The 23770-nt window shown below is 42.0% G+C and overlaps 1 protein-coding gene and 1 long non-coding RNA gene across 3 annotated transcripts in view; one reads left to right on the top strand and one right to left on the bottom strand.

Moving 5' to 3' along the window:
- Window positions 1-7144: 7144 nt before the first annotated feature.
- Window positions 7145-9149, bottom strand: LOC147910498 (uncharacterized). The gene is made up of 2 exons (XR_015544109.1): window positions 8839-9149; window positions 7145-8711 (listed from the first exon to the last, which is right to left on the bottom strand). It is a non-coding gene; the product is annotated as an uncharacterized LOC147910498 (long non-coding RNA).
- A 3232-nt stretch (window positions 9150-12381) lies between these two features.
- sog (chordin short gastrulation) overlaps window positions 12382-23770 on the top strand; it is a 36629-nt gene continuing 25240 nt past the window's right edge. Inside the window, exon 1 of one of the 2 annotated variants that reach the window (XM_087403058.1) lies at window positions 12382-14703. In XM_087403058.1, the coding sequence (XP_087259184.1) occupies window positions 14574-14703 (130 nt within the window). In that variant the 5' untranslated portion in view covers window positions 12382-14573. The remainder of the gene's footprint in view (window positions 14704-23770) is intronic. The other variant, XM_087403057.1, reaches the window with a different exon arrangement.

Raw genomic sequence — 23770 nt, 5'->3', positions numbered from 1 at the left:
GCTTTGCACTCTTTGCTTTGCAATCGTTTGCGCGACAGCTCGCGCTATCGCACGTCGCTCAACGAAACTAACAATCTCCCGCGAGATCTCGGTGGATGTTACAGAATTGTTTAGTTCTTTCTGTCTGTACTTTTCGCACAAAAGAATATATTGGGTCATCTAAAAAGTATCCGCGGTTTTTTGTCACTAGATGGTGTTGATGGTCAACACCATTTAGTGACAAAAAACCGCGGATACTTTTTAGATGACCCAATAATAAGTATATGCATAGGGTCCAATAAATTGTAATATTTGGATTAGCAAAAAAGCGATCATGTTGAAATTTTCTTGTTGTTGTTTTCTTCGCACAATTTCGAGGACAATAAAAAATTTCAAATATGAAAGTGCTTATGTATATATATATATATATATGTATATGCGTCCATCGCAGGTGTTCTTCATATAAACACTTTGTTTCAATCGTCTTTGTTTCACTAATGACAAACAACAAAGATTCACTGTGTTACACTGTGTCGTCTCTTGCTGAAAAACTATATCTATCCTAGCTGCGTTTAATGTATAAATTTAGTTATTCAAAAGAGAAAAGAGAACGCAAAATACAGAAAGCATGTTTAAAGCGAATGTACGTTTGTTAACTTTTATAAACTTTCTGGAAATAGAATTAAGATCTATTCACTTGAATAGTATCTATACATATATATATATATATATTAGGTGTTGGAATTAATTCGTAGCGTTTTACAAGTGATGGGAAGTACTTTCATTAATGTATTTTTTAATGCTCATGTGAAATAAATAACATTTTTTCATTAAAAACGCTACGAATTAATTCCAACACCTAATATATATATATGTATATATATATATAATATTCTCCATTTCTTCAATGCGTTGGAAATAGAAAAAAATAATAAACACATATAGTATATATATTCAAACATTAAAGAAAAAAGCAGATAACAAGCAAAGTTTAGAAAACGTACGGCTAAAGCTGGTACACAAAAAATTTAAGTAGTAAAACGTATGTAATAAACAAATCGGCCAATCACAATAGAGAACGTAAGATAATGATAATGTAAACAGTAACAAATTCAAAATGTTGATCCGCTTGTCTTACTGTTCAAATTTTTTTGTGCGCCATGGCTTTAGAGTTATAGATCATCACATTTATTTTCTTCAGATAATATACAATGTTATCGAAATATGAAATATCGAAAATAATTGTTTTGAGAAATAACAGTTACGAGGAAAGTTACTTCTCGAAGCTTATACTTGTATAAATATTCTTTTTACAAACGTGATTTCTGCCGAGTCTGTTCGTATTCGTCAAAAAGATTTCATCGCAGATTCCTCCTGTAAAAAGATATTCAATCGACATCAATTATATGGAAGTAACATCATTGTTATAATTTAACACAGAATGTGATTTTCAAGCAAATCACGAATCATCGCGTGATATTAAAATAATCACTAAAAGATACTTTTCAATCATTTACGATCCATTTTCACGTCATTTTGATGTTATGTGACTTGTGTTATTCTGTTTAAGCTGTTGCATTATATTTATATTGTGTCGAGTGCAAAATTATAATATTGATGTCATACTACTTTTAAATAATATCGACAGAGTATAAACTCCCTTAGCGAGTTGTAATAGCGTTTTCAAAAAAATTCCCAAATGGATTTTGTTATCGAAGATGTCATATGTCCAACATAAAACTTGCAGCCAATTTCTGCGATTTAGCAGAAAAAGCAGCTTTGCAACTGTTGTAAGATTCTTCAATATAATTAATTTACACATTAATGCCCATTTCCACCAACGTAGATTAACTTTAATCTCTAAGTTAAACTTACTCTTTGTCTTTATCCTATTTATTTATTGTCCTAATCTTTAAAACTAAAAAAAGACGAAGAGTAAGTTGAACCGAGATTAAAGTTAATCTATATTGGCATTAGAAATGAGCATTAGTCTTTAGATTCAGCGAGGAACCAAGGGCAACGCCAATCATATTAAAGAATTTTAAAACAATTGATTTTTTCTGCTGAGTGCAATCGATGGCACGAATTTTTTCACCACGTCGCATCGTCCGTTCAAAAGTTTGTAACGCTCGCGAAGGATGTGTATGTGGCGTGATACGGCGTGGGCGCCGACACCTCGTTTTATCTGACGCGAAACGAGGCGCGGCGCGGCGCGATGCGATGCGATGCGATGCGATGCGGCGCGATGCGGCAAGGCAAGACAAGGCAAGGCAAGGCAAGGCAAGACAAGGCAAGGCGAGGCAAGGCGAGGCGAGACGAGACGAGGCGAGATATGGACGACGAGACGAGCGGCGGAGAGGCGGAGGGGAAGAGAAGATGGGGATGCTTCTCGCTCCTTGTTACTCCAGAATCGAGATTGGACGTGGCCGACTGCTCGCGTTGCATTATTTCCTGGAGCGGATCGGTACGCCGCGCCGGCTACGCGCGCGATGCTGTATATTAGTATATACCACCTCCGCGCCGCGTAGTCATGCGACGGCGCCAACATTCCCTTCGTTTAACGACATGCGTGCGTGCGGCCGTAAAACGTCCGGATCTCAGCGGCGGCGCTTAACATGCCTATGGACATGTGGGTTTACACGCTACTAAGAAGTAAGAACGTGGGCACCGCGCGGATTTAAATTAGACGTACGTCTGTTCTGTACATACCTGCACCTGAAGAGAGAAAACGCTACTTGCCGCTATTTAAATGAATAGCGTGTGCGCACGTTACGGGCACACGCGGCTGGTAAATGCATTCAGGAATGCCGCATAATCAGCCATTAATTCACGCCCGGATGGTCGTTAATGCAAATACGATAAGTCCGGCTCTCCTCTCGGCGCGCCGAGAAAAAGTCGGCACCTTTCCCCGGTCTCGGTAAACATCACGCGCCGTTTGATATTTAAATTTCACGTTTTCCGATTAGAATTTATGATAATCGTATATTAATCGTGGCGCCGCGATGGTCGCAATATCCGCGACCGCGAGACACCGTGACTGGGATTCTCGTCTCGGGTCGGTCGTGGATTATGAATTACGATTGATTCGCTCTACGAGATATATCGAAAAACGCGACATACAGTCGAAGAGAGAAAAAGAGGAGATACGAAGAGATAACCTGCTTGCCTTTCACGCGATTGCGACGGAAGAAATATAACCATTTGATCCTAAAGATCAGGGTGTTTCCCGTGTGGTATACGGATCGGATACAAGCCGCGAGTTGCGTTCATCGTACATATATATGTATATATATATATATATATATATACATACCTTGGCGCCGCCGCTTCCGCGTACGGCTGGTGCAATTTACAAAACACACTCGGCTAAATTCCGTCCGAGAAACAGAGAAAGAAGTCGTTAGAATCATAATAATGACCGAATGTGTGGGACGCGAATAATACTTCCTCGTGCGCGTTGCACCTACAACCTATACGGTAATCTGCGCGCTAAACTCTCACCAACAAATATATAAGCGGCACGAGCGGAAATGAGCAAGTTCGCAAACGGGAGGGGGGAGGGGGGAGAAGAGTACGTCATCCAGATTCGCGAGGAAATCGAATAAGATAGAAAGAAATATAATGTCCCTCTCTTCCTTTTTCTTTTCTTTTTTTTTTTTCTTCCAAGATAAAGCGTCGTGCCGCGCCCCGTGTCGACGGTTCGCTTCACGCCTCTACGTGCCGGCGAGAGAAAGACCGAAAGGACGGAAAGGAGAAGATGAGATCGAGTCGGTTGGTCGTTCAACCAAGCCAGTTACTACACGCTGCGGTGTCGCGCGATCCGGTCAGTTTGGTAAGGAACGTTATATGGGCCCTGAGAGAAGTCGGCTCGTGGGAGAAGATGGGCGCGACAAGTAAAAGAGGCCGCATGGCACGGCAAAATGAGAGAGAGAGAGAGAGAGAGAGAGAAATAAAGCGTTTATATATATAATAATATATTAGAGCAAAAGCCCTAATTTAAGAACATAGATATTAAGCGCGTAGGAATACGGAGTATTTTGAGATGAATCGCGAGTATAAAAGCAGTAGAAATGAAAAATAATGACGCATGTTATAAACTGTATGAAAACTATGTGAGAAAATAAAGATAAATTAATATGAAGAAGAAAGAGAAGAGAGAGAAAGAGAGAGAGGGGGAGGAAGGGGGGAGTACCGTCGAAGTCAAATACGTAGGACGGGTAATGCCTTCTCGGAGCGTGTAATATACACGGCTGGCGGCGCGGCGGCCGTCGCGAGTCGGCGTTGGTCGGCGCTGGTCGGCGCCGGCGCCTGCACACGGTCTCGCCGACGAAAGACTGTGTATTTATAGTGTAATATTATTATAGTCTGTTTACGCGACATGACACATATTCCTCACCGATATGCCTGCCGTGAGAAATCTATAGTATCTCGTTCAAAGGATCTCGCGCCGAATCTCCTCGATCTCTTTCTCGTTCGTCGTTTGTTAGCCAAAATATATACGTAATAATAAAGATATGCCTACAATATTAAATAAAAGTAACACTCTCTGCGTACCGATTATTTGTTTCAGTTCTTGTTTCATCTGACAAACAGTCTTAGACGGAAGCTCGAGTGCGTAATGTTACGAATAAAATTGACAAGTAATTTAATATTATTGATGGTAATAAGCATTTTTTGAGTATTGAATAATGATGTAATGCGAAATATCAGTATTATATGAGGTTTCTGCAAAAGGATTCACGAAAATGTAAATATGTCCCTCGAAATAATAGAGTTTTTTCAAATACCAGAGGATTGTTGTTCAAATTCTTTATCATAGTTGTGATGATAAGTAGTTGAAAATTTTAAAACTTTTCAATTTTTACACTTTTCTGTATTTTATATTTTCTGCTTGAACGACGGAAATCATATTTCACTATTTCCAGATTCTGTAAATTATAAATTATATATTATATAATATAATAGTTTAGGCAATTGAAGATAAATTGTTGCAAGAAGTATATTCGGATGACGGGAGAGGACGCTAATTTCTGTTAGGCGAAGCTTTTGAATTTCGGATCATCTTTCAGGAATTGTGCGTCGTGACGTTATATAGCAAAGAGACGGATGGGGCTGTTCGATCAAAAGCAAAAGAATGTCGCGCCAAGCTATTATTCGAACCACAGACTTCTATAAGTCTGTGATTCGAACCGCATTCCAAAGCTCGTTCCATACATTTACAAATAACACATAAAACGGGGAAATTATAAAGGAGAGATTCTGAGACGATAAACGATCAGATTTTAGTACGTTGGTTTCCGTTGTCGAGAAAATTCGTGTTCGTGAATTAAATTGCCACAAAAGAGAGAAAAATACATTCTATTTAAAAACATTATTAGAAAGATAGTATTTCTACCTAAGCTATATAGAGATATATGACCATTCATAGGAATTCCAAGCAGATATTCAGAGAGAGAAAAGAGCGCCAGATTAGTCGCCACCTTGTCACAGGAGGGGGGGGGGGGGGGGTAACTTTCTCAATCTATACAAGTATTTCTATACAAGTTTAACGTTACAAATCGTATTATATGGATTTGCGTGTTCCGGCACATTGGTCAAAATTTACTTTTAGTTACAGAGCCCTTTAAATCACACAGAAGACCCTTGGTAAATCGGAACGTGACTTTGTGTTTGGCGCCAAGATTACGATTTGACAGCAGGATTACGTTACGAACTTGAGAATTGAGGGGCATTGTGAGAAAAGCTGGTGCAATAATTTCATTCAGTTTGGGATTGCGACGCTTTTTCCTTCGGTTTTTCGTAGATAGACGTATTGTCTCATTGTCAGAGATAAATGGTACCACGGCGCCGGCAGCTTGGCGCCGCCCGGGAAGAAGGGCGCTCGTTCGTTCCGCAGGAACCAGCTCGGTCGGAGCCAGCGTCGTCCGAGCGTCGCCCGAGCGTCGTCCAAGCGTCGCCCGAGCGTCGCCCGAGCGTCGGGAACCGGCTATGATTTTCAAGTACAAGGTTGTTTCCGTTGATCGCTTCAAACTAGATACTGGCACGCACTAGGCTTCACCTAAATATAGGCTGCACACAATACGTCTCTCCTTTGATTATTTACGTAGTGAACTGTACTATGTACCAAGATTTTCGATCGGCACGGCGCGGCAGCGGAAACGTTTCGTTTCCGCGAAGAAAGCATTCGCTTTCGGACGATATTCCGCTTTCTTTTTGATTGGATTGGAAACGAGCGTCGAGATTGATGTAAGGCGAAAAGATCTCGTGGAAGATGATTGCGCCCCTCTCTCTCTCTCTCTCTCTCTCTTTCTCTCGCGGTGTATAGGACATGCTCTCGATATATCGCTGTCTGAGGTCGAGGTGACCTTAGGTTTAATTTAAGGCGACGATACGACGCGATGCGCGTCCGCTCGCGTTCAAAAAACACACGCGCTTCGTTATAGCACGTTAGTGGTATTATCTTGCCGACCGATCGTTTACGACGCTGTCTATTGCCCCATTAATCTTCGAACGTAAATGACGACTGTTGACGATGTTCGAGTAAATGAAGTAAACGTAGTCGATAGGACGAGGACGAGGATACCGCGCTTTCACTTTTGTCATAATTAATTAATACAACGCAAGAGATACATGCTATCGTCCGCTCGATATAAATGTTATTTATCCATGGCAGTTTAGATTTCGTGAAAGCAACGCGTGCATTACCGCAAGAATAATCTCGAACGTTTGGCGCAATTCTACGTTAGAATCCTATGTATTGTAATATATGATAAGAACATACGTCAGATACGAAATCATCAAAGTAGAAAATTTTACGTCGAGAAGGAAGACCGTTTTCTGGGCGTTTATTGTTTATAAAAAATTATGTAGCTCGACGCGTATCTGCGTATCGTCTTTGTGTAAATATGCGCAGATCACGATGTTTATATAAAGCCGAGTTTAAAGTTAACGATGCCAACGAACGTTGATTGCGTCCGTTTCTCGTATATACGTATGCATTTGTACATACGTATACACATATATGGCTTACAATTTTATCGCTTGCGAATGCTCTCTTACAACCGTACAGTACACATACATTCGTACGTGTATGCAAGCAATAAACACAAGCACGTATCAATGTCAGTATCAAATTCTACACCGGGAAAAAAATTGATACATTAAATTGTAATGAATATTTATTTGAAAAATATTAACTTGACATTTACTTACGGTAAATAAATATTGATCAAATAAAAAAATGGCAATTCAAGAATCAAGTTAATGATTTTTATACCAAAAACAAATATAGATTTACATTTAAAAAATGTTCAACTACTAATATTATTCAAACTAATATTAAAAATTTTTTATTGTTGATTTTTTATGTTGGCATTTTTTTTATTAGGTGTTGGAATTAATTCGTAGCGTTTTACAAGTGATGGGAAGTACTTTCATTAATGTATTTTTTAATGCTCATGTGAAATAAATAACATTCTTTCATTAAAAAACGCTACGAATTAATTCCAACACCTAATAATATTTCGTTAAATATCTGTACATAAACACTACGAATATCAGACGACCTCTCATACGCTCTCAAGACATAAGTAATCACATCGCATTGTAATCAAACATCGTTATACCGAGTTTAATGTAAGCTTGATGAACTTATTTAATTTTTTAACATTCTGATTACGTCAATTTTTTCAATATTGATTCAACGTTTCAGTTAAATGACGAAATTTAATTTGAGTATTCAGCTAGATATCGCAGACATTGAAGTTTTTTAATCTTGGACGACAGCTTAACGATGATTTAATGACAGTACATCGTTCGCTTGTCTTTCTGCAATGTGTAAAAATTTCTTAGATGGACTCCGATATTTGTTAGTTATTACACTGAGGATGACCCAGTTTTAGGACCGAAACATCTTGGTGATTAAATTAAACGTAATTAGTGATTAATTTTATCTATATATATATATTTGAATTACACACGATCACTGTGTCGGTTCTCATTAGCATTATCATTTTCTTTGATCATTTCAATTCAATTTTTGGAGCCATTTTTAATTTTAATTATTTTTAATTATATCAATTATGTAGAAGTGAACGTTAGTTTCGAATTGTATCTATCTATCTGTATTATTGTTTTCGAGTTTGTGGGAATCTCCGCCGTTTTCTTCCTCGTAAAAAGTTATTGACTCCTCTAAAATCAACTGAAGTTAGCCGTTGGTTAAAATATAAACGTAAATAACGGAATGAGTTATTTATCGAAAAATTCGAACGCGTAAACTATATGTACTAATGAACGTTGACAATATCAATTTCTAAAGAGTCAAATCGTCGAACGCTTAGCCTGTGCGTCTCTCTAGATGAGTCGAACAACAATACTAAACCATCTTGACATTCCAACCGTCGGCGTCGGCGCGTCACGACTGTTAGTATTGTCCGAAAGTTTTTGTCGTAAAGTAGTTGACTTCATTCATACGCGTTGGGTCTCTCGTATAACACGTTTTAAAAAAGAATGAGTATTATTGTTAAACACGACCGAAGCAGACGGCGGTGACGGCGGTGACGGCGACGGGACGGCGACGGGACGGACGTCATTTTCGTCGTCGACGGAGCCAAACTCGATGGAGCATGGAGCGTTACATCCGTTATTGTCAACCATGCACTCTCACACTTCTCTTCTCTCTTTCTCGTTTCTTCCTCTCCCCGCGACTCGCGGCAGACCGCATCGCTGAGAATCTATTAGATTTGTCATTCTTGATTATGAATAGTCGAGCCAGGCCACATCCTTTCAAGTTGATCTTATAGTTATATTGTATTATAAGCCTCTCATATCTCCCTATATCCCTTTCTTTCTTCTCCTTACCTCGGCGTTCCGCGCGCTCGTTTCGTTCACGACTTCACGACTTCACGACTTGACGACTCCACGACTTCACGACTCACGTTCCTCTTATTCCTCTCGGCGCTCTTATTCACGCGCGGAGCGCCGTACCTGCGTTGTTGTCGTCGTGTGAAAACGCAAGATGCACCGTCAGAATTCCATCGTAAAATCCTACAATAGAGACTGATGATCCTGCGAGACGGTCGCGATTTCTTCTTATTTCCGTCGTACGGGCTCCGTACAATGACGACTTAAATCGCCGGCGAAATTGGGAGTCGCGCCTCCTCGATCCACGTCGTGCCTTCTTATTTTTCTTCTTTCTCTCCTTTCTTCCTTTCTCTCCTTCCTTTTTCTCCCCCTTTTATTTCGCGATCGGAGATATGCCGAATGAAGGCGGAGAGGGTGGAGAGGGTGGAGTTTTGTACGTCGGGTGGGATAAATGGACGGGCCTAACGGCGTGGGAGTGCTCAACATCTCGGTCTCGTCATCAGATACGCACCGGCGATAAAAGCGGCGCCGCGCCACGTCGCGTACGGATGGCGGGGGGGGGGGATGGGGGGGGGGTGAGAAGAGGTGGCAGGCGCGAGAAGAGAGATACCTACCTTAAAGCTTTTTCTTTCTTCGCCCGGGAATCGTCACACCACGTGATTCGTAGAATCACCACTATCCCGAGTGTGACCTTTTCTACAAAATAGATTTAACGCACACACGTTCATGACATCTATCCAATTAGTCGGTGGGAATAATAATTCGAGGGCGCGACGAATGGAAACGTGAGGACTATCCATAAAGTGGGAGAGGGAGAGGGAGGGACTGTCGGATCGAGCGTAGACCCTTGCTTGCGGCCCGTCAACAAAATCTGCCGTAAAATTCGTTTCAAGGCGGAAGATATTTTTCTTAGAAAACGAATACCGCGAACGAACGTCGTCCACGACGAATGTGCATCCGGCTTAATACCTCGCTGCAGAACGAAGAATGCCGACAGGTATCTCACGTGGAATCTGCGAAAACGCCGTCTCCTTTCTCGCCTTCAAACGCAACAACGACGGCGTTGCCTCAGCCTCTCTTTTTTCAGTCATTTTTCTTTTCTCACCTCGAGATCCCACATACTCACACACGTTCACACACTTCCGTAGATAAAGTACGACCTCCTTTCGGCCTCTAATCTATATTTTTCGAAATCGATAAGTTCGGTTAATACGAAAAGGAAAAAAATAAATGATAAATGCGCGCACATCGAGGCAAAGCACGCGAATGTTACCACATTAAGTTTTCTGCCTATTCGAGATCTTATTGTTACTCGGGGTGGAGGAGGGTGTGGGAGAGGGGGAGGGGAGGAGCAAAAATTTATTTTCATACAGAACACTTATCAAAAAATTTATACTTAAAGTCAGTCTTTAAGGATCTTTAATGTAAGCATAAGCTTTCGTACGAATGGATGGTAAATGACAATACGGTAAGAATAATTTTACTAAAATTTTGTTGAAAACTCAAACTGCTAAAATATATTGCTTACCATTTTTTTAGCTTCCAATTTAATTGTTTCTCCGTATCAAAATTTGAGAGAGACGCCTTCCCTTCCCTTCTTGCGTACGCTCATGTTTCTGTCTATTACTGAATGGATTCGTCACGATGGTCACGAATCATGTATCGTCGCGAAAAGGCGAATAATAAATAGTGCATGATTTTATTGCATTCTCGGTATAACCGCAAATTTTATACATGCGATCGACGTCGCGAAACGGATTTGCATCGTACGCGCGCAGTGAGCTTATTTAACGCCTACGTCATTCGACATGCCATGAATCGACGAATTTGATTAAGATTATCGCGTCTGCAAGCACTGTTCATCTCCATTCACAACACTCGAACCATTGATGCGTCGTTACCGATATTTATCGCCGCGTTCTTTCCGTTCTTCGAAATTCCTGCTCGTATCCTTTCGTGCATATACTCGGAATATTTCGCGATTTAATAATTCTGAAGGAAATATCGAGCGAAACTAAACTTGAACGTCGATTCTCTATTGATACTTTTACAATGAAAGATCCTTTTCACCGTCGAGGTCTGGCGAGAATGACAAAACGGGAAATGTCATCGTAATCGAAACGATACTTTCATCCCTTGTTTTGTTTGATTCCGACATGCCAAGAATAGGTCGGTTCGACATACACGCACACACACACACACTCACACACACACATACATATATATAAAAGCATTAAACATACTCCCGGGTATATATCTAACAAGTTTGTAAAACGCCTTCCGCCGGGCGAATTTAACATGCTATTGCATTCTGTATGAATTTAATCCCTTGGCGCTGCATAAATTTTACAAGACTGTAGGTGTGTGTTTGCGCCGTTGGCGAAATTTAGATGCTTGCGCGGCCAAGATATTTCTTGTTGCGTAGCGCTCCGAAATAAGAGCGAAGGAAGAAACGGAGATGTTGATATAAAGACGCGATGTTGATATACGATTGAAGTAAGATTATTTTTTTGTGTGAATAGTCTTTTTTTCTTTTCGAAATTTCGCGGAACGGTCCTTCAAAAAATTACAGATTTTGCTCTCTTTCTTATCAACATCGCCGGATATCTCGTCAACCGTTCTTGAGTTTTATGTTCACTATACTAGAAATTTCTCCCATATATATATATATATATATATTTATTTATTTATTTATTTATTTCGACAGAGAAAGAATTAACAAATCACTTTAGTTAGAACAATTCATTTGACCAACGTTATTGATCAGTTCTCTTTTCGTCTGAGATCTCCAAGTGATTGCTGCACGGAAGAAACGATTTTATTAAAAATTTAGCTACATACAAATTTGAAAATAATTTTGTTAACTATATAACCGATATTTATAATATATTTCAAATATCTGTATGTATCTTAATTAATGCTTGAAGACGTCAATATGGCTCTGTGATTGGCTTATGATATTTTAAGATTATATTTAAGACGGCCTTATGAAAATAATTATGTAGAATGCTAAAGTGTAAACGTATCAACGTTACAAGAAATTTTGGCATTTTAGCAATCATTGAGTGCCCTACATCCTAAACAAAACAAAATATTGGTAAATCTATTATAATTCTAGTTGATATAACCAGAATTCTGATTGCGATATAATCAGAATCTTTTGGTTCGTTCATTTTCAACCGAAATTTTTCTTAATGTATATTTATTTTGATGATCCAACAAAATTATTGTTCTGTACCTGTATCTGTACCTAGCAAAATTAAAAAAAAATACTTAAACAAAGTCGTTCTTTCGCGTAGCGTCGTGAACCCAAAGCTTTACGGAACGGACGGCGATACTGTGCGGATATAACGATGGTATTCTCGACGACGCCGACGCGACGATAGTGGTGTCTGTCGGACGCATCTCCGATCGAGCCCCCGGCAGCGGACAGACGGCAGTTCGACTCAGCTTTGCCTGACTCGGCTCGGCTCGACTCGGCTTGGCCAAAGTAGTGGGGCTAGTCGGTGCGGTGCGGCGCGGCGCACCCACACGCGTGGCATGGCGTGGCGTGGCGTGGCATGGCGTGGCGTGGCGTGGCGTGGCGTGGCGTGGCGTGGCGTGGCGTTACCTCGCATACCTTGATACCTCTCGGACCATCGCGTCGGATAGCGTAGCGATTCGCTACACCCGCTACACCCACCGCGTGCGATCGAGGTAACACTAAACACGCCGGACGACACGAGTTCTCTCGATTAACCCTTGCTCGCACGAGCGACGCATATACATATACATATAGCTGGGCCCCGGGGGCTCCATGGGCCCCGGGAGCCCCAGTCGGCGATCGCTCCCTGCAGGCATCGGCCCTCCCATAAAAGAGACGGAGCCGAGTGGCTTACGGGCAGTTGTCATTGCGAACTTACCGGAAGCGGTTATCTGAGAAAGACCGAAAAAAATTGACATTTTATTACATGTCGTTTCTCGGCTACGTCGGTTGACGAGGAGATAACGAGCTAGCGTTATCGCCTCGATAATCATTCGGCGCTTTTCTCTTGGTGAGAAGATCGGTCGTTTCGGTGCATGAGAGAGAGAGAGAGAGAAAGAGAGAGAAAAAGAGCGCGGTATCGGCGATATAGCGGTATAGCACGTGGCTGCGTACTATTATAAGAGAGAAGCGAGCGTGCAACGGCAGACAGAGCGACGCTTCCGTTGCGCGTTGGCAAGGAGGCGTCGCGCGTCGGTGGTCGAGTCGTCTTCGTATCGCGGAAAGAAGTGAGAGAGAGGAACGTACGAAAGTGGAAAAGCGTTTTATATTAGGCGTGACGCGCGCGATCGTCGGAATTCGAAGTGGGCAAGTGGCCGAAAACTCGGTCACGCTTTACGACGGCGACGACTATCTACGACAACTTCCTGGTTCCCGCGATCTCGCGTGGAAGAGGACACGGCCGCACGCTCGCGCTTCGCGTCGCGGGAGGACCTCTTCCTCCTCCTCCTCCTCCTCCTCCTCCTCCTCCTCCTTCTCCTCCTCCTCCTCCCACCAGGGAGGAGTTGAGTTGACCAGACGGCTCGCGGTCAGTCAGTCAGTCAGTCGGACGTTTGCTATCCGATACGCTTGACGCGCGTGCGGCGCAACTCGTGGTCGGGAAATCAGAGCTAGTGCCGGCGCGGCCGCACCGTGTCAGTCAGACGCGAACCGGCACCGTCAAGTAAAACACCGTCAAGTAGAAGTGGCGAGAAGTACGCGGTAGGTGAAGAAAATAAGAGACGTAGGCACGCGCGGGTGGCGCGAGAGCAGGGGCGCGAAACGAGACGAGGAGCAGGAGAGCGATAGGAAGGAGAAGAGAGAGAGAGAGAGAGAGAGAGAGAGAGAGACGAACGGAGTCGCCGACGACGACGACGACGACGAAGCAACCGCCGCTGCTCTCTGCTCTCCCGTGTCTCTTCGTCTCTCGGGGCATTCTCGTAGCTCAGCCGTGTACCTACCACCTTATAAAACGTGCGCCGCAGTATCGCGCGCTCTCGTGTGCGCCGACGGTGCGCGGTGGTGCGGAGAGGCGCGAGAGGAGCGCGAATCGAGAGATCGCTCGACGAGTAGCGGCTCGGAGTTGCGAGACTGCGAGAGAGCGCGGCGCGCGACCGGCGGGTAAGCTTTCTCGCACAGTTCTTCGCCTCGCTTAGCTTCGTTCCCTTCGCGCGAGACTGCGAGGTGTGCGGTAATGCGGAACGTCCGCGTGAGGATCGTCTTGGACTTTCGCGTATCATCTCGACGACGCGACATCGACACGCCGAATCGGCCGAATAGAAAGAATAAAAAGAATAGAGGCGGAGCATTGCGGGGATTTTAAACGCTTTTCCTACATCTTTTTTCTTCTGTCGCACGCACTGGAAGGCGTACGCGCCGCGACGGAAGTAAGGGATAAGTTACGTAGTGCGAGATAGTGCAGAAAGTTTTGTGCAGTGAACGGTCGTTAATAGACCAGTGCGACGACGACGCCGACGACGACGCCGACGACGACGCCGACGACGACGACGACGGCGACGACGGTGAGGAAGAAGAGCGAGAAGGAGAGAGTGCGAGACAAATAACGGAGGAGGAGGAGGAAGAGGAAGACGCGCTATATGCGTAAGGTACCAGCACGAGTGCCAGGACCGTGTGCGAGAGAGTAACCGGCTGATAAACGGCAGAAGGAGAAGAAAGAGAAAGAGAGAATAGGGTGGCCGCCCAGCCGCGTGAGAGACCGAGAGTCGCCAAGATGCAGCTTCACGGTGGTCTGATGTTGCCGATCCTATTTATCGTTGCTTCCTGTCCTTTCACGCTGCGCGCGCGAAAAGTCGCACCTTTGATTGAGGACGACTGGGCGAGGAGACCGCATCGGGCCGCCGGTGAGTAATGATCTATAAATCTCATGTTTATCCGTTGTTTACCCTAAACTTGCCGACGGCTCGCTATCGAACGGTACGATCTTCGGGAAAGGTGAGAGGGTATGTCACGAGACAAACGTCAAACGAAGGTCCATCCTCTTCTTCCGGTCCATCCATCTCGTCTCCCGAGCTTTCTCAATCTCCGTACGTACGTACGGCGATTTTTTCGCTCGGTTGTCGCCTGGGAGCGGTCTCTTGTCCTTTAAAGGTTAGAGAGGCGTCGTACGTGGCGAACACGGCTATACGTGCCTCGGACTCCGCGGCTCCGTTCTGAGCGCGACCGCGACGGCCTTACATAATGAGGAACGCGCGCGAGAAGAAAAAGAGGAATGAAGAAATGGGAGGAAAAAGGAAGAAGAAACGGAGCGGCGACCGAGCGCACATCCGTGACGTGCTCCTTCTCTCCCCCCCTCCCCCCTCCCCCCTCTCCTCCCCTCGCGGCTCATCATAATGCTTTCCTCACGACGGCTTTGCGAGATTACGCTTTCACCGTGTAAAACGTGTTCCTCCGTGTACCACCGTGCCACGGTTATCGCTAAAACGTGACCTTCGTTTGCGTCTCGTATTTTTTGACGAATTTGTCGAATCACGAGATCAACGTGAGATCCAATAACCGAAAGCTCTCGCCGCGTCGCGCCGCATCGTCTTGTCTTTGGCTGCGTCTTCGGTAGAAAAAGGCAACTTTACGTCTCTCGTAAGATCCTTCGATATAGTTGACTTGTGCATTCGTGCATCCAGAAATGTAGGGTAAGACTAATCATATTAAAAAAGGTTTTTTAATATAAATAAAATGCTTATACGAAGTCTCCACTCGAGTTATTGGTACGTAAATAATAGATTTATGTCGATAAGATGAGATAACATGTACCGCAAACAATTGAATGTATTTACCAACAAAGTTAATTACAAACGACTTGTTTCGACTCTGGATTTGAGTTACTTAAGTCCTCTCAGTGCGAAAGTCAAAAGGCCTGTTGCTGCTTATCGAAGAACTCTGAACTGGAGCACCCTGGTGCTCCAACCAAGTTAAAGTGTGTGAAACAAACTATATTTGTTTCACTTCAACTTATTGCACCGGTGTGCACCAGTTCAGAGAGTTTATCGAACAGACCCAAGTGCAAACTATTGAAGAATGTTACAATAGTTGCGAAACTGCTTTTCCTGCTGAACATAGTCATTTATTTATTTTTTTAAGTGGCAAATTGTCGCGCGCCGCTATCGATGTTAAATCTCAGCTCTCGTTATCTTGATGAATTTTTAAAATGCAAAATGTGCCGTATATTTGTCTGGCATTTACCGTGCTTTGTAAAGTAAACCAGGAGTTTTCTACTTCATGACGTAGCGTTCAAATATCTTCTTGGGGGAATTGTTGCGCCGGGAAAGAGAGAGAGAGAGCGAGAGAGAGCGAGAGAGGGGGGGGGAAGGGGGGTACGCGAGCAGAGAGAAAAGGACTCGTGTAGCTCGTTTCTCTTCTTTATAAGGATCTAGCAATGTCCACCGGCTTGCTCGTGCCCTCTTTTTCCCTCTGCCAATTCCATTCTTCTTACACGGGTTTCGTTTTACCCGTTCTAGTTTATTTCTGTCTTATTTAACTATTCCGTCTCCTTTATCGGACGCGCGTCGTCGAACTGTGAAACGCCCGTTGCGTCTGCTAGAGTGTTTACAACATTTATGTTTACGCGAGGAGGATGGAAGATCGAAGGTCTGCATAATTCGACCTGAACGAATCGCACCGTACGAGATTGCAATGATAATCGAGCGCCGCTTTTATGTCGCGACGTTTTCAAAACAGTAACAACGACATCGTATGGCATACAAATTTGGTCGATCAATGCCGTGTAGGTCAATCACGTGTGTTTGCCGAATAATCAAACGAATTCGCAAAAATTTCGGTTAAACGAACGCGCCTGTTTTTAATTCACGAGTGTACAAAATTTTCTTCTTCACTGAAAAAAAAAATCTACGCGATTGGAAAATTTATATTAAATTTTATACGTTTTACGTGTTGCAAGCAGTTTATTCAAATTTTTATGTTAATTAATACAAACATGTTAATAAATACCATTCATTGTGTTTTTATCCATTATGATGGTTACGCATTAATCGGAAATTTGAAAGATTCAATCAGCCTATTTGTTTGAAAACAATCGCAAAAATCTAATTCAAACGTTCTAGTTATAAAATATCATGATAGGAGTTCTATTTTGTTTCACTAGAATGCATTCAACTATATACGTCTCGTATAATAAAATATTTTTTTTTGTGTTCGATTTCACACGACGCTTTACATTACTCGCTAGAGGCTTTCGAACGATTTAATTACCACTGTAATAATGTCGGAATATTAGGAGCCAAGGAAGATTTATAGCAATCCTCCAAAAATTATATACCTATACATCCTATCATATATACGTTTGAAACTTGCCTCGATTGATTTCTGCTAGCCATCAGCTTAAGTCTGTTTAAGCTGTCGACCCTGAGATATTTTTTTTTTTACCATACTAACCATTTTCGGATCGTTCTTAATCGTATCCGATTAAGTAAATTCATTAGCAGGCTTCTCTGATTTAATACAGGGTTGTCCTTCTGAGGAGTCAGTTACCGTTTTGCAACTCTTCATTTCTTCCATGTTCGTTATTTCCGAATAGTTGTATGTGAAAGGAATGATTTTGTTAAAATATCTAAAAAATTTAGGTAAGTACAAATCTGAAAACAATTTTGTTGGCTATCAAGATAATTATAATAGGAAACTCGAGCATAATTCTGCAAAAATTTTTTAGCAATCAATTTGAGCATTCTACAAAATTATTTTGTAGTTGAATAAATTATTTTTCAGATCTGTATTTATAGCTAAATGCTTAGACTTACTTTTGTAAAATCGTTCTTTCCGTGCATATAAATATTCTAAGATTTTTCGAAAACTATTTTTCTAGAATGGCGAAAGAAATTTTTATACATGACGTTCTTTGAGTAAATCGAAAAAGTTGTACGTGTGTTTCTGTCGAAAACTGGAGAGGTTCATTTTTTCTTTTTCGTTCTCAGATTTCCACCCTCTTTCTTCGGATCTTCTTTCCTCGCTTCGAAACTTCTCTCACGGGAACACCTGTTAGGCGTTGCTGTTGTTGATGCTAATCTCAATTAGTATTTATCGCCGAGGTGGCGACAGTAGTCTCTATAACATCGTTGAAATAAACGCGTGCGTCCGCCTTTTACTGTCGCCGTCTCTGGGGTGCGATGCGTTTTCATGAAATTATCTCTTTTTCTTTCTCGTCAATAATATAACTTTGGTTTAACAACGTATGATAGAGCCACGTCGTGATCGAGGAAGAAACGGACGAGACGAGCCCGGCAGATTTCGTTCGATAAAATCTTTGATCGCCGCGCCGATTTCCGGCGTTTATAATTCACCCGAAGTTCGAGTTTCGAGTTCCTGGAAAGAGAGAATGTTTTTGAATTCTTTATTTCTCCGACCGAAGAATCCTCGCGTTACATCGCGTGTAAATCAGTTAACAGCACTTTTCAAATATCGTCGCTTTGAGAACCGGTCTGTTCTCCCGTGTGTATAAACATTTGTACGCGAAATCAGGCAGAAGGGAAGGATAATCGGCGAGATTTCTATCGAATTATCCGAGACGGACGGCATTTGGCTAAAAGATCACTGCTGCGCTTCGTTGTGTTCCTCCTATTCGCGGATTCGACCAATTTCTACCCAATTTCATACGATCGCAGATTACCTCGGAAGCGCGTGTTTAAAAACGTCTGAAAGTTTTACATAAATGGACCTTATTCACGTGGCGGCGTGGACGGCACGATCGGAACCCTTTCCTCGCCCTCGCCCTCGCCCTCGCCCTCGCGAGCGCGTCGCTCGATCCTCCGTACAAGATTCGCGGCTAATTGGCTGCAGCCACGAAGACAACGCCGCCGTTGTGCATTAAACAAGTTTAGTAAGCCAATGTGCGTCTTTTTTTTTTCTTTCAAGTAGGTAAACGACGGCGTTGCGTATCGGGACGTTATCATTCTCGCGTATAGTCAAATTGCTTTATTTAACTTTCGGATGTATTAGATTATTGTGTGATCGATAATAGGACCGAGAGGGAAGCTGATAGAAAAAAAAGGAAGAGAGTGAAAATTCTTCAAAAGATTGAAAATACTACTTCCTTCCTCTCCCTCGTTAATATCGACATTTCACTGTCTCTGTTAAATCATAATAATAATTGTATGTCATATTAAATGTCATTTTACTAAACTGAATTAAATAATAGAGCAAAATTACGCATAAAGTGATATGTAAACGTAAAACGAATGATTTCCAAATATTATTTTATTGATTCTTAGAATCGTGAATATTAACGCGAAAAGAAAGGAGATAAGAAAAATGTTTCGAATCTCTTATCAGTCTCATCTTTGATTAAAACGCGAATACCTATATATTTATACGGATCAATGAAAAATTGATGATATATACTGATGTGAATCAAATGGAAAACATGAATGAAGAATGAAGGAAAAGCTGATGTTTCGGTTAAACTCGTTTATAACTTGAATCGGCTAGATCGGTGCAATCTATGTGGTGATGCAATTTGTTGCCCTCGGCCCTCTCCACAGGCCACACTGATGCTCGTGCGATGCGCAGAGCGCAGAGCGCAGAGCGCAGAGCGCAGAGGGATTTCTCTAAAATCGTGGCAGGGTCCATTCCCGTCTCTCCTGTTTCTTTGAGAAAGGCTGCACCGCACCGAAGAGAGGATCGTATATATTTAGACGAGCTGCAGACACAAAACGACTTACCACCACCTCCGCGACGGCTTCTTCGTTTCTCCTCTCCTTCGTTCTCCCTGAGTTCATTCCTTCTGCCCTATCTCTCCCTCTCTCATTGTCGCGGACGCACTTGTACGAGATCTTGTACGGCTAATGCTAATTCAATGTCTCTCTCTCCAAAGTCCAAAGTAAGTACGAACGAATACCGGTTCGAAAATATCACGTTTCTTTCCTAGCGGGTCGATTTAGGGTGATCGCCGATCAAGATATCGCCTTGGCTTCTACGGCCATACGATCGATACTTTGCGTTTAGCCCGTTAGAGTCGACCGGACAAGGCACGGCAGGATGCACAAAATAGCGCGTATATATATTGTCATTATCCTTCTCAGATGATGTGGGTGCGGTTCGCGCTTTATACGTTTCCTTGTAGAGGACAGCCTTGCCTTACCACGTAACCTTGCTGGACTGGAACTTGAATTCGAGTCGACGCGATAGTTATTGGAATCGTTGGAAAGTAATTCGAGTAATTTGAAGCTCGTGAATTTCCGTCACGGCGTCGCGTTGAAAATGAAAATGAAGAGATGCACTGTATATGTCGCTACGCGACATACCGTGTCCTTTCCTTTCCTCCGGGAAGGGGAGAAAGTCAGTCCGGGGAAAATTAATCGCGTCGGCCGCGAGGACAAAGATCTCTAGCGGCCATCTAGACGCGCGATGCATTAACCGAGCGGGCCCGAGGTACTTCAAAGTAGAACTCTTCTTCGTCTACGAGCGTGCAAGTATGACATAGTGCTCCAGCATCTTTTTGTCCCCGTGTGCTCCCCGTGTGCTATAGGTCGACGCTCGACACAGCACACGTAAGAGAGGATAAGAAGCGATCGTGAGGGTAGGAGGGAGAGAGGGAGAAGAGAGCGAGGGACAAGAAAAAGGGAGAAGAGACCTTTCGTTCGGTGGGCTTGATGAATCTAAAATTACGAAGGCGTTTATTTGTCGGTTTGCTCTTTTACACTGGATGCACCCAAGGTCACCAGACGCAACGAAACAAGATTCCTCGTTACGTATGTGCGGCATACGGCCGACGCGTACGTATGGATATGGGTTCAACGTGTATATTGCCGTGTGTGTCCCCCCCAGTGCGTGCAGCGTGCGTATAGCACCGCATTAAGGTGCCTTTTTCCTTCTTTTCTCTTCTTATCTCTTTCTTATCGTCTTTTTTTCACCGCCAAACTACCACCTCATCGTGTTATCACCAACCCTTTGTAAAAAAAAGGAGGGAGGGGAGTATTATTTTTCAAAACCTTTCTAAACACCTACGTCGTGTGCCAGTGCGAATGTGAAATTTATTTCAACAAAGAGTTCTACCTTTTATTCGTATGTTATATTATACATATATACACATACAGTCTGACAATAAAGTTTCCAAACTGTAGCAATATAAAAATGTACATCTCAGATAACAAAATGTTACAGTATATTTTATCTTTCTAAGTAATTCCCATGACATCAATTCACTTTATCTTTGATACAAAGCTTTAAAACATTTTTTTAAGTCCATACAGTTGGAACGTTTTACAGAACATCTCTCTGAATTCTTCTGAATGTATTCAACATCTTGAAAATGTTTATCTTTCGTAATATTTTTTGAGCTTTGAGAACGGAAATCTGAAAAAGTTAGATCCAACTAATAAAGTGAGTTGCTAATCCTAACAACCTGTTTCTTGGCCAAGAAAGCTGCATGACAATGTCTCTGCGTATGAGGGAATTATCGTTTTTAAACAAGAAAGTGGTTAAGATTAGTTGTTAAAATTAGTCAACCATCTTATAACTGATCTGACTTTTTTATGCTTCTCTAACTCCATAAACACAGTAAGTACCTTAGGTTTCAAGATCACAGTCGAATGTGAGAAGAATAATCGACTACGATTTGGTCAATTCCTTAAGGCTTAAGGTCTTACTGCACTTATTGTGTTTGCGGAGTAAAGCAAATTTCATGCATTCCAAAGTTCAAAAATATCACGAAGGGTAACATGTTCACGACATGGAGGATATTCAGAGAAATATGACGAGTGTTCTGAATAGAACTCCAAATACGAACTTAAAAAATTTTTTAGTTTCGAAGCTTTGGGATGTATCAAGTGTATCTATGTCACAAGGAACTATTAAAAAAAATAAAATATATCATTTTGTTATCCGAGCATTTTTTGTTGTTTCAATCCGGGAATTTTATTGTCAAATCAAAACTTGTTTGTACATACAAAATTAATTAACAAGATGTCGGGACGTAATTCAATTAATTTTTGCGCTGTCGCGGCGGTATTCGAACCTGTCGAATGAATAAAAAATGCGGATAAAAACATTTTATTCGCATATACATTTCGTAGGCGGATTTGGTGAATGAACGAGAAACACGGTTACTGACTGATGTTGCGCGGGAGTTATCAACTCGGCCCGACAGAGTCAAGGTTTACACTTTCTTCCGCATCGCTGAGATTCGACCCACGGGTTTAGTGAATGAACGAGAAACACGGTTACTGATGTTGCGCGGGAGTTATCAACTCGGCCCGCCGGAGTCAAGGTTTACACTCTCTTCCGCGTCATTGAGGTCCGACTTACGTCTGGTGAATGAATGGCGAATCTGCGCGAATCATTTTCGTTTCTATTCATTTTGCGATATTATAATCGCAGAAAAGCGGAAACGTATCTTCGAAAGTGCAGTCGCAAGTAAGCAGATAGAAACAAAATTATTGTAAGATTAAGATGACGTTTAAAGTAGAAGTCATTTTAAGAGAAATAATGATCACTCGATACATATTTTTTTACTATGATTTTGTGATGAATTCTTGACATGACGTTGATTTTTTAACTAAAAAAATCACTTGATCTTTTGAGAATCGGAACCTTGTAAAAATTTTCTTTTTTAAGAGTTTTTGGGGTCGCTGAATTCGATTCTAGCCTTGATTTTCTCTGAAAACTCAAATTTCAAGAAAATAATCTGAATTGTTATATCGAAACTTGTGATTTTAGGAAACTCTTGATATCTTTGAATTCGAATGCAGTCTGAAAATATTGAATTTCAAAAGAGTAGTATGATTTCCATGAAGGAGGATCTAGTGTTAGAAAGGGCTCAATTAGAGTTAGCTTGAACATTAACTAACTGTTTACATAGCACTGATAAACTTTCAATAAAGCAAAACTGGAAATTTGACGTATCTTCGTAATTAAAAACTCCCTGAAACCTAAAGTTTTATAATAATCAATTTATTATTATAATAAATTATTTTTTCAAAATTCTGTTTGCCATATTGAATCCACCATTTAAAATTTTTTGTTTTTGATCTCAGACTTGAATAAAGCATTATTAAATTATCCCAATTATCTCAAGTTCCATCAAAAATCAAACTTGATGTCATCTTGGTCTTTTATGATTTTGTGCTCTACTTAGGAATCTGCATATGTATGTATACAACGGGATTCGATTTGATCAACGAATCCTTATTCTCTTTTATTATCACTTATATAAATCAACAATTTTATCATTTCCACACGCGAAAGATACGACCGCTAATCGGTACCGTTAACGTCGCTTTACATTCTCACTTACGCCGTTACTTAGATAGATAAATAGATAGATATCGCTATTTATTGAACGCTCTGAGATAGCGTCCTCTCGAGCGTTGAAATTAAATACATGATTATTTTACTTAGGTACTTATGTACTTACTAAGTAAGTCGAAGGTTTCCGCGAGAGTCGGCGCCCGTCTTTACGAGATACGACCGTGTATCTCCAACGATATCGGTTCGTCGATATCGGTTCGTATCGTTCGTATCTCATTCGAATTAATCTCGTGAATCCACGCTGGTTTATTAGCGGAGACACGCGCTAAGCGCGTTAAGCGGTTTCTCACTCCCCCCTTTTTTTCCTTATCTCTTTTTCGTGTGCGGGATGAACGCGACTCGTCGCAGATTTTACGAAGAACCGTCCTCTTGATTTATCCCTCGCGCTTTTCCCTCGAGCGCGAGATAAGATGCGTCATATCGCGGGATCGCGCCGCGATTTGCTTAACGTTTTGCCGGCCCCGCTGAAATAATATTGCGCGTTACGTTCCTCGCGGATGAGTTTAGTCTGGACGGCTGCTCGAAGAACGTTACTCTGGCGCCGCTCTATATATAATATAATCATGTTTTCCCGGACTAATCGGGTTTAAAGTTTAAATGACGTTGGAACATTTTCCATCTTTGCTAAGTTGAAGTTTTCTTTATCTTATTATCCTC

This window comes from Acromyrmex echinatior, chromosome 2 (assembly GCF_024713525.1).
Source record: "Acromyrmex echinatior isolate Ae372 chromosome 2, ASM2471352v2, whole genome shotgun sequence".
Classification (NCBI taxonomy): Eukaryota; Metazoa; Arthropoda; class Insecta; order Hymenoptera; family Formicidae; genus Acromyrmex; species Acromyrmex echinatior.
Note: the sequence above shows the minus strand (reverse complement) of the source record. Positions and strands in the feature narration are given on the sequence as shown.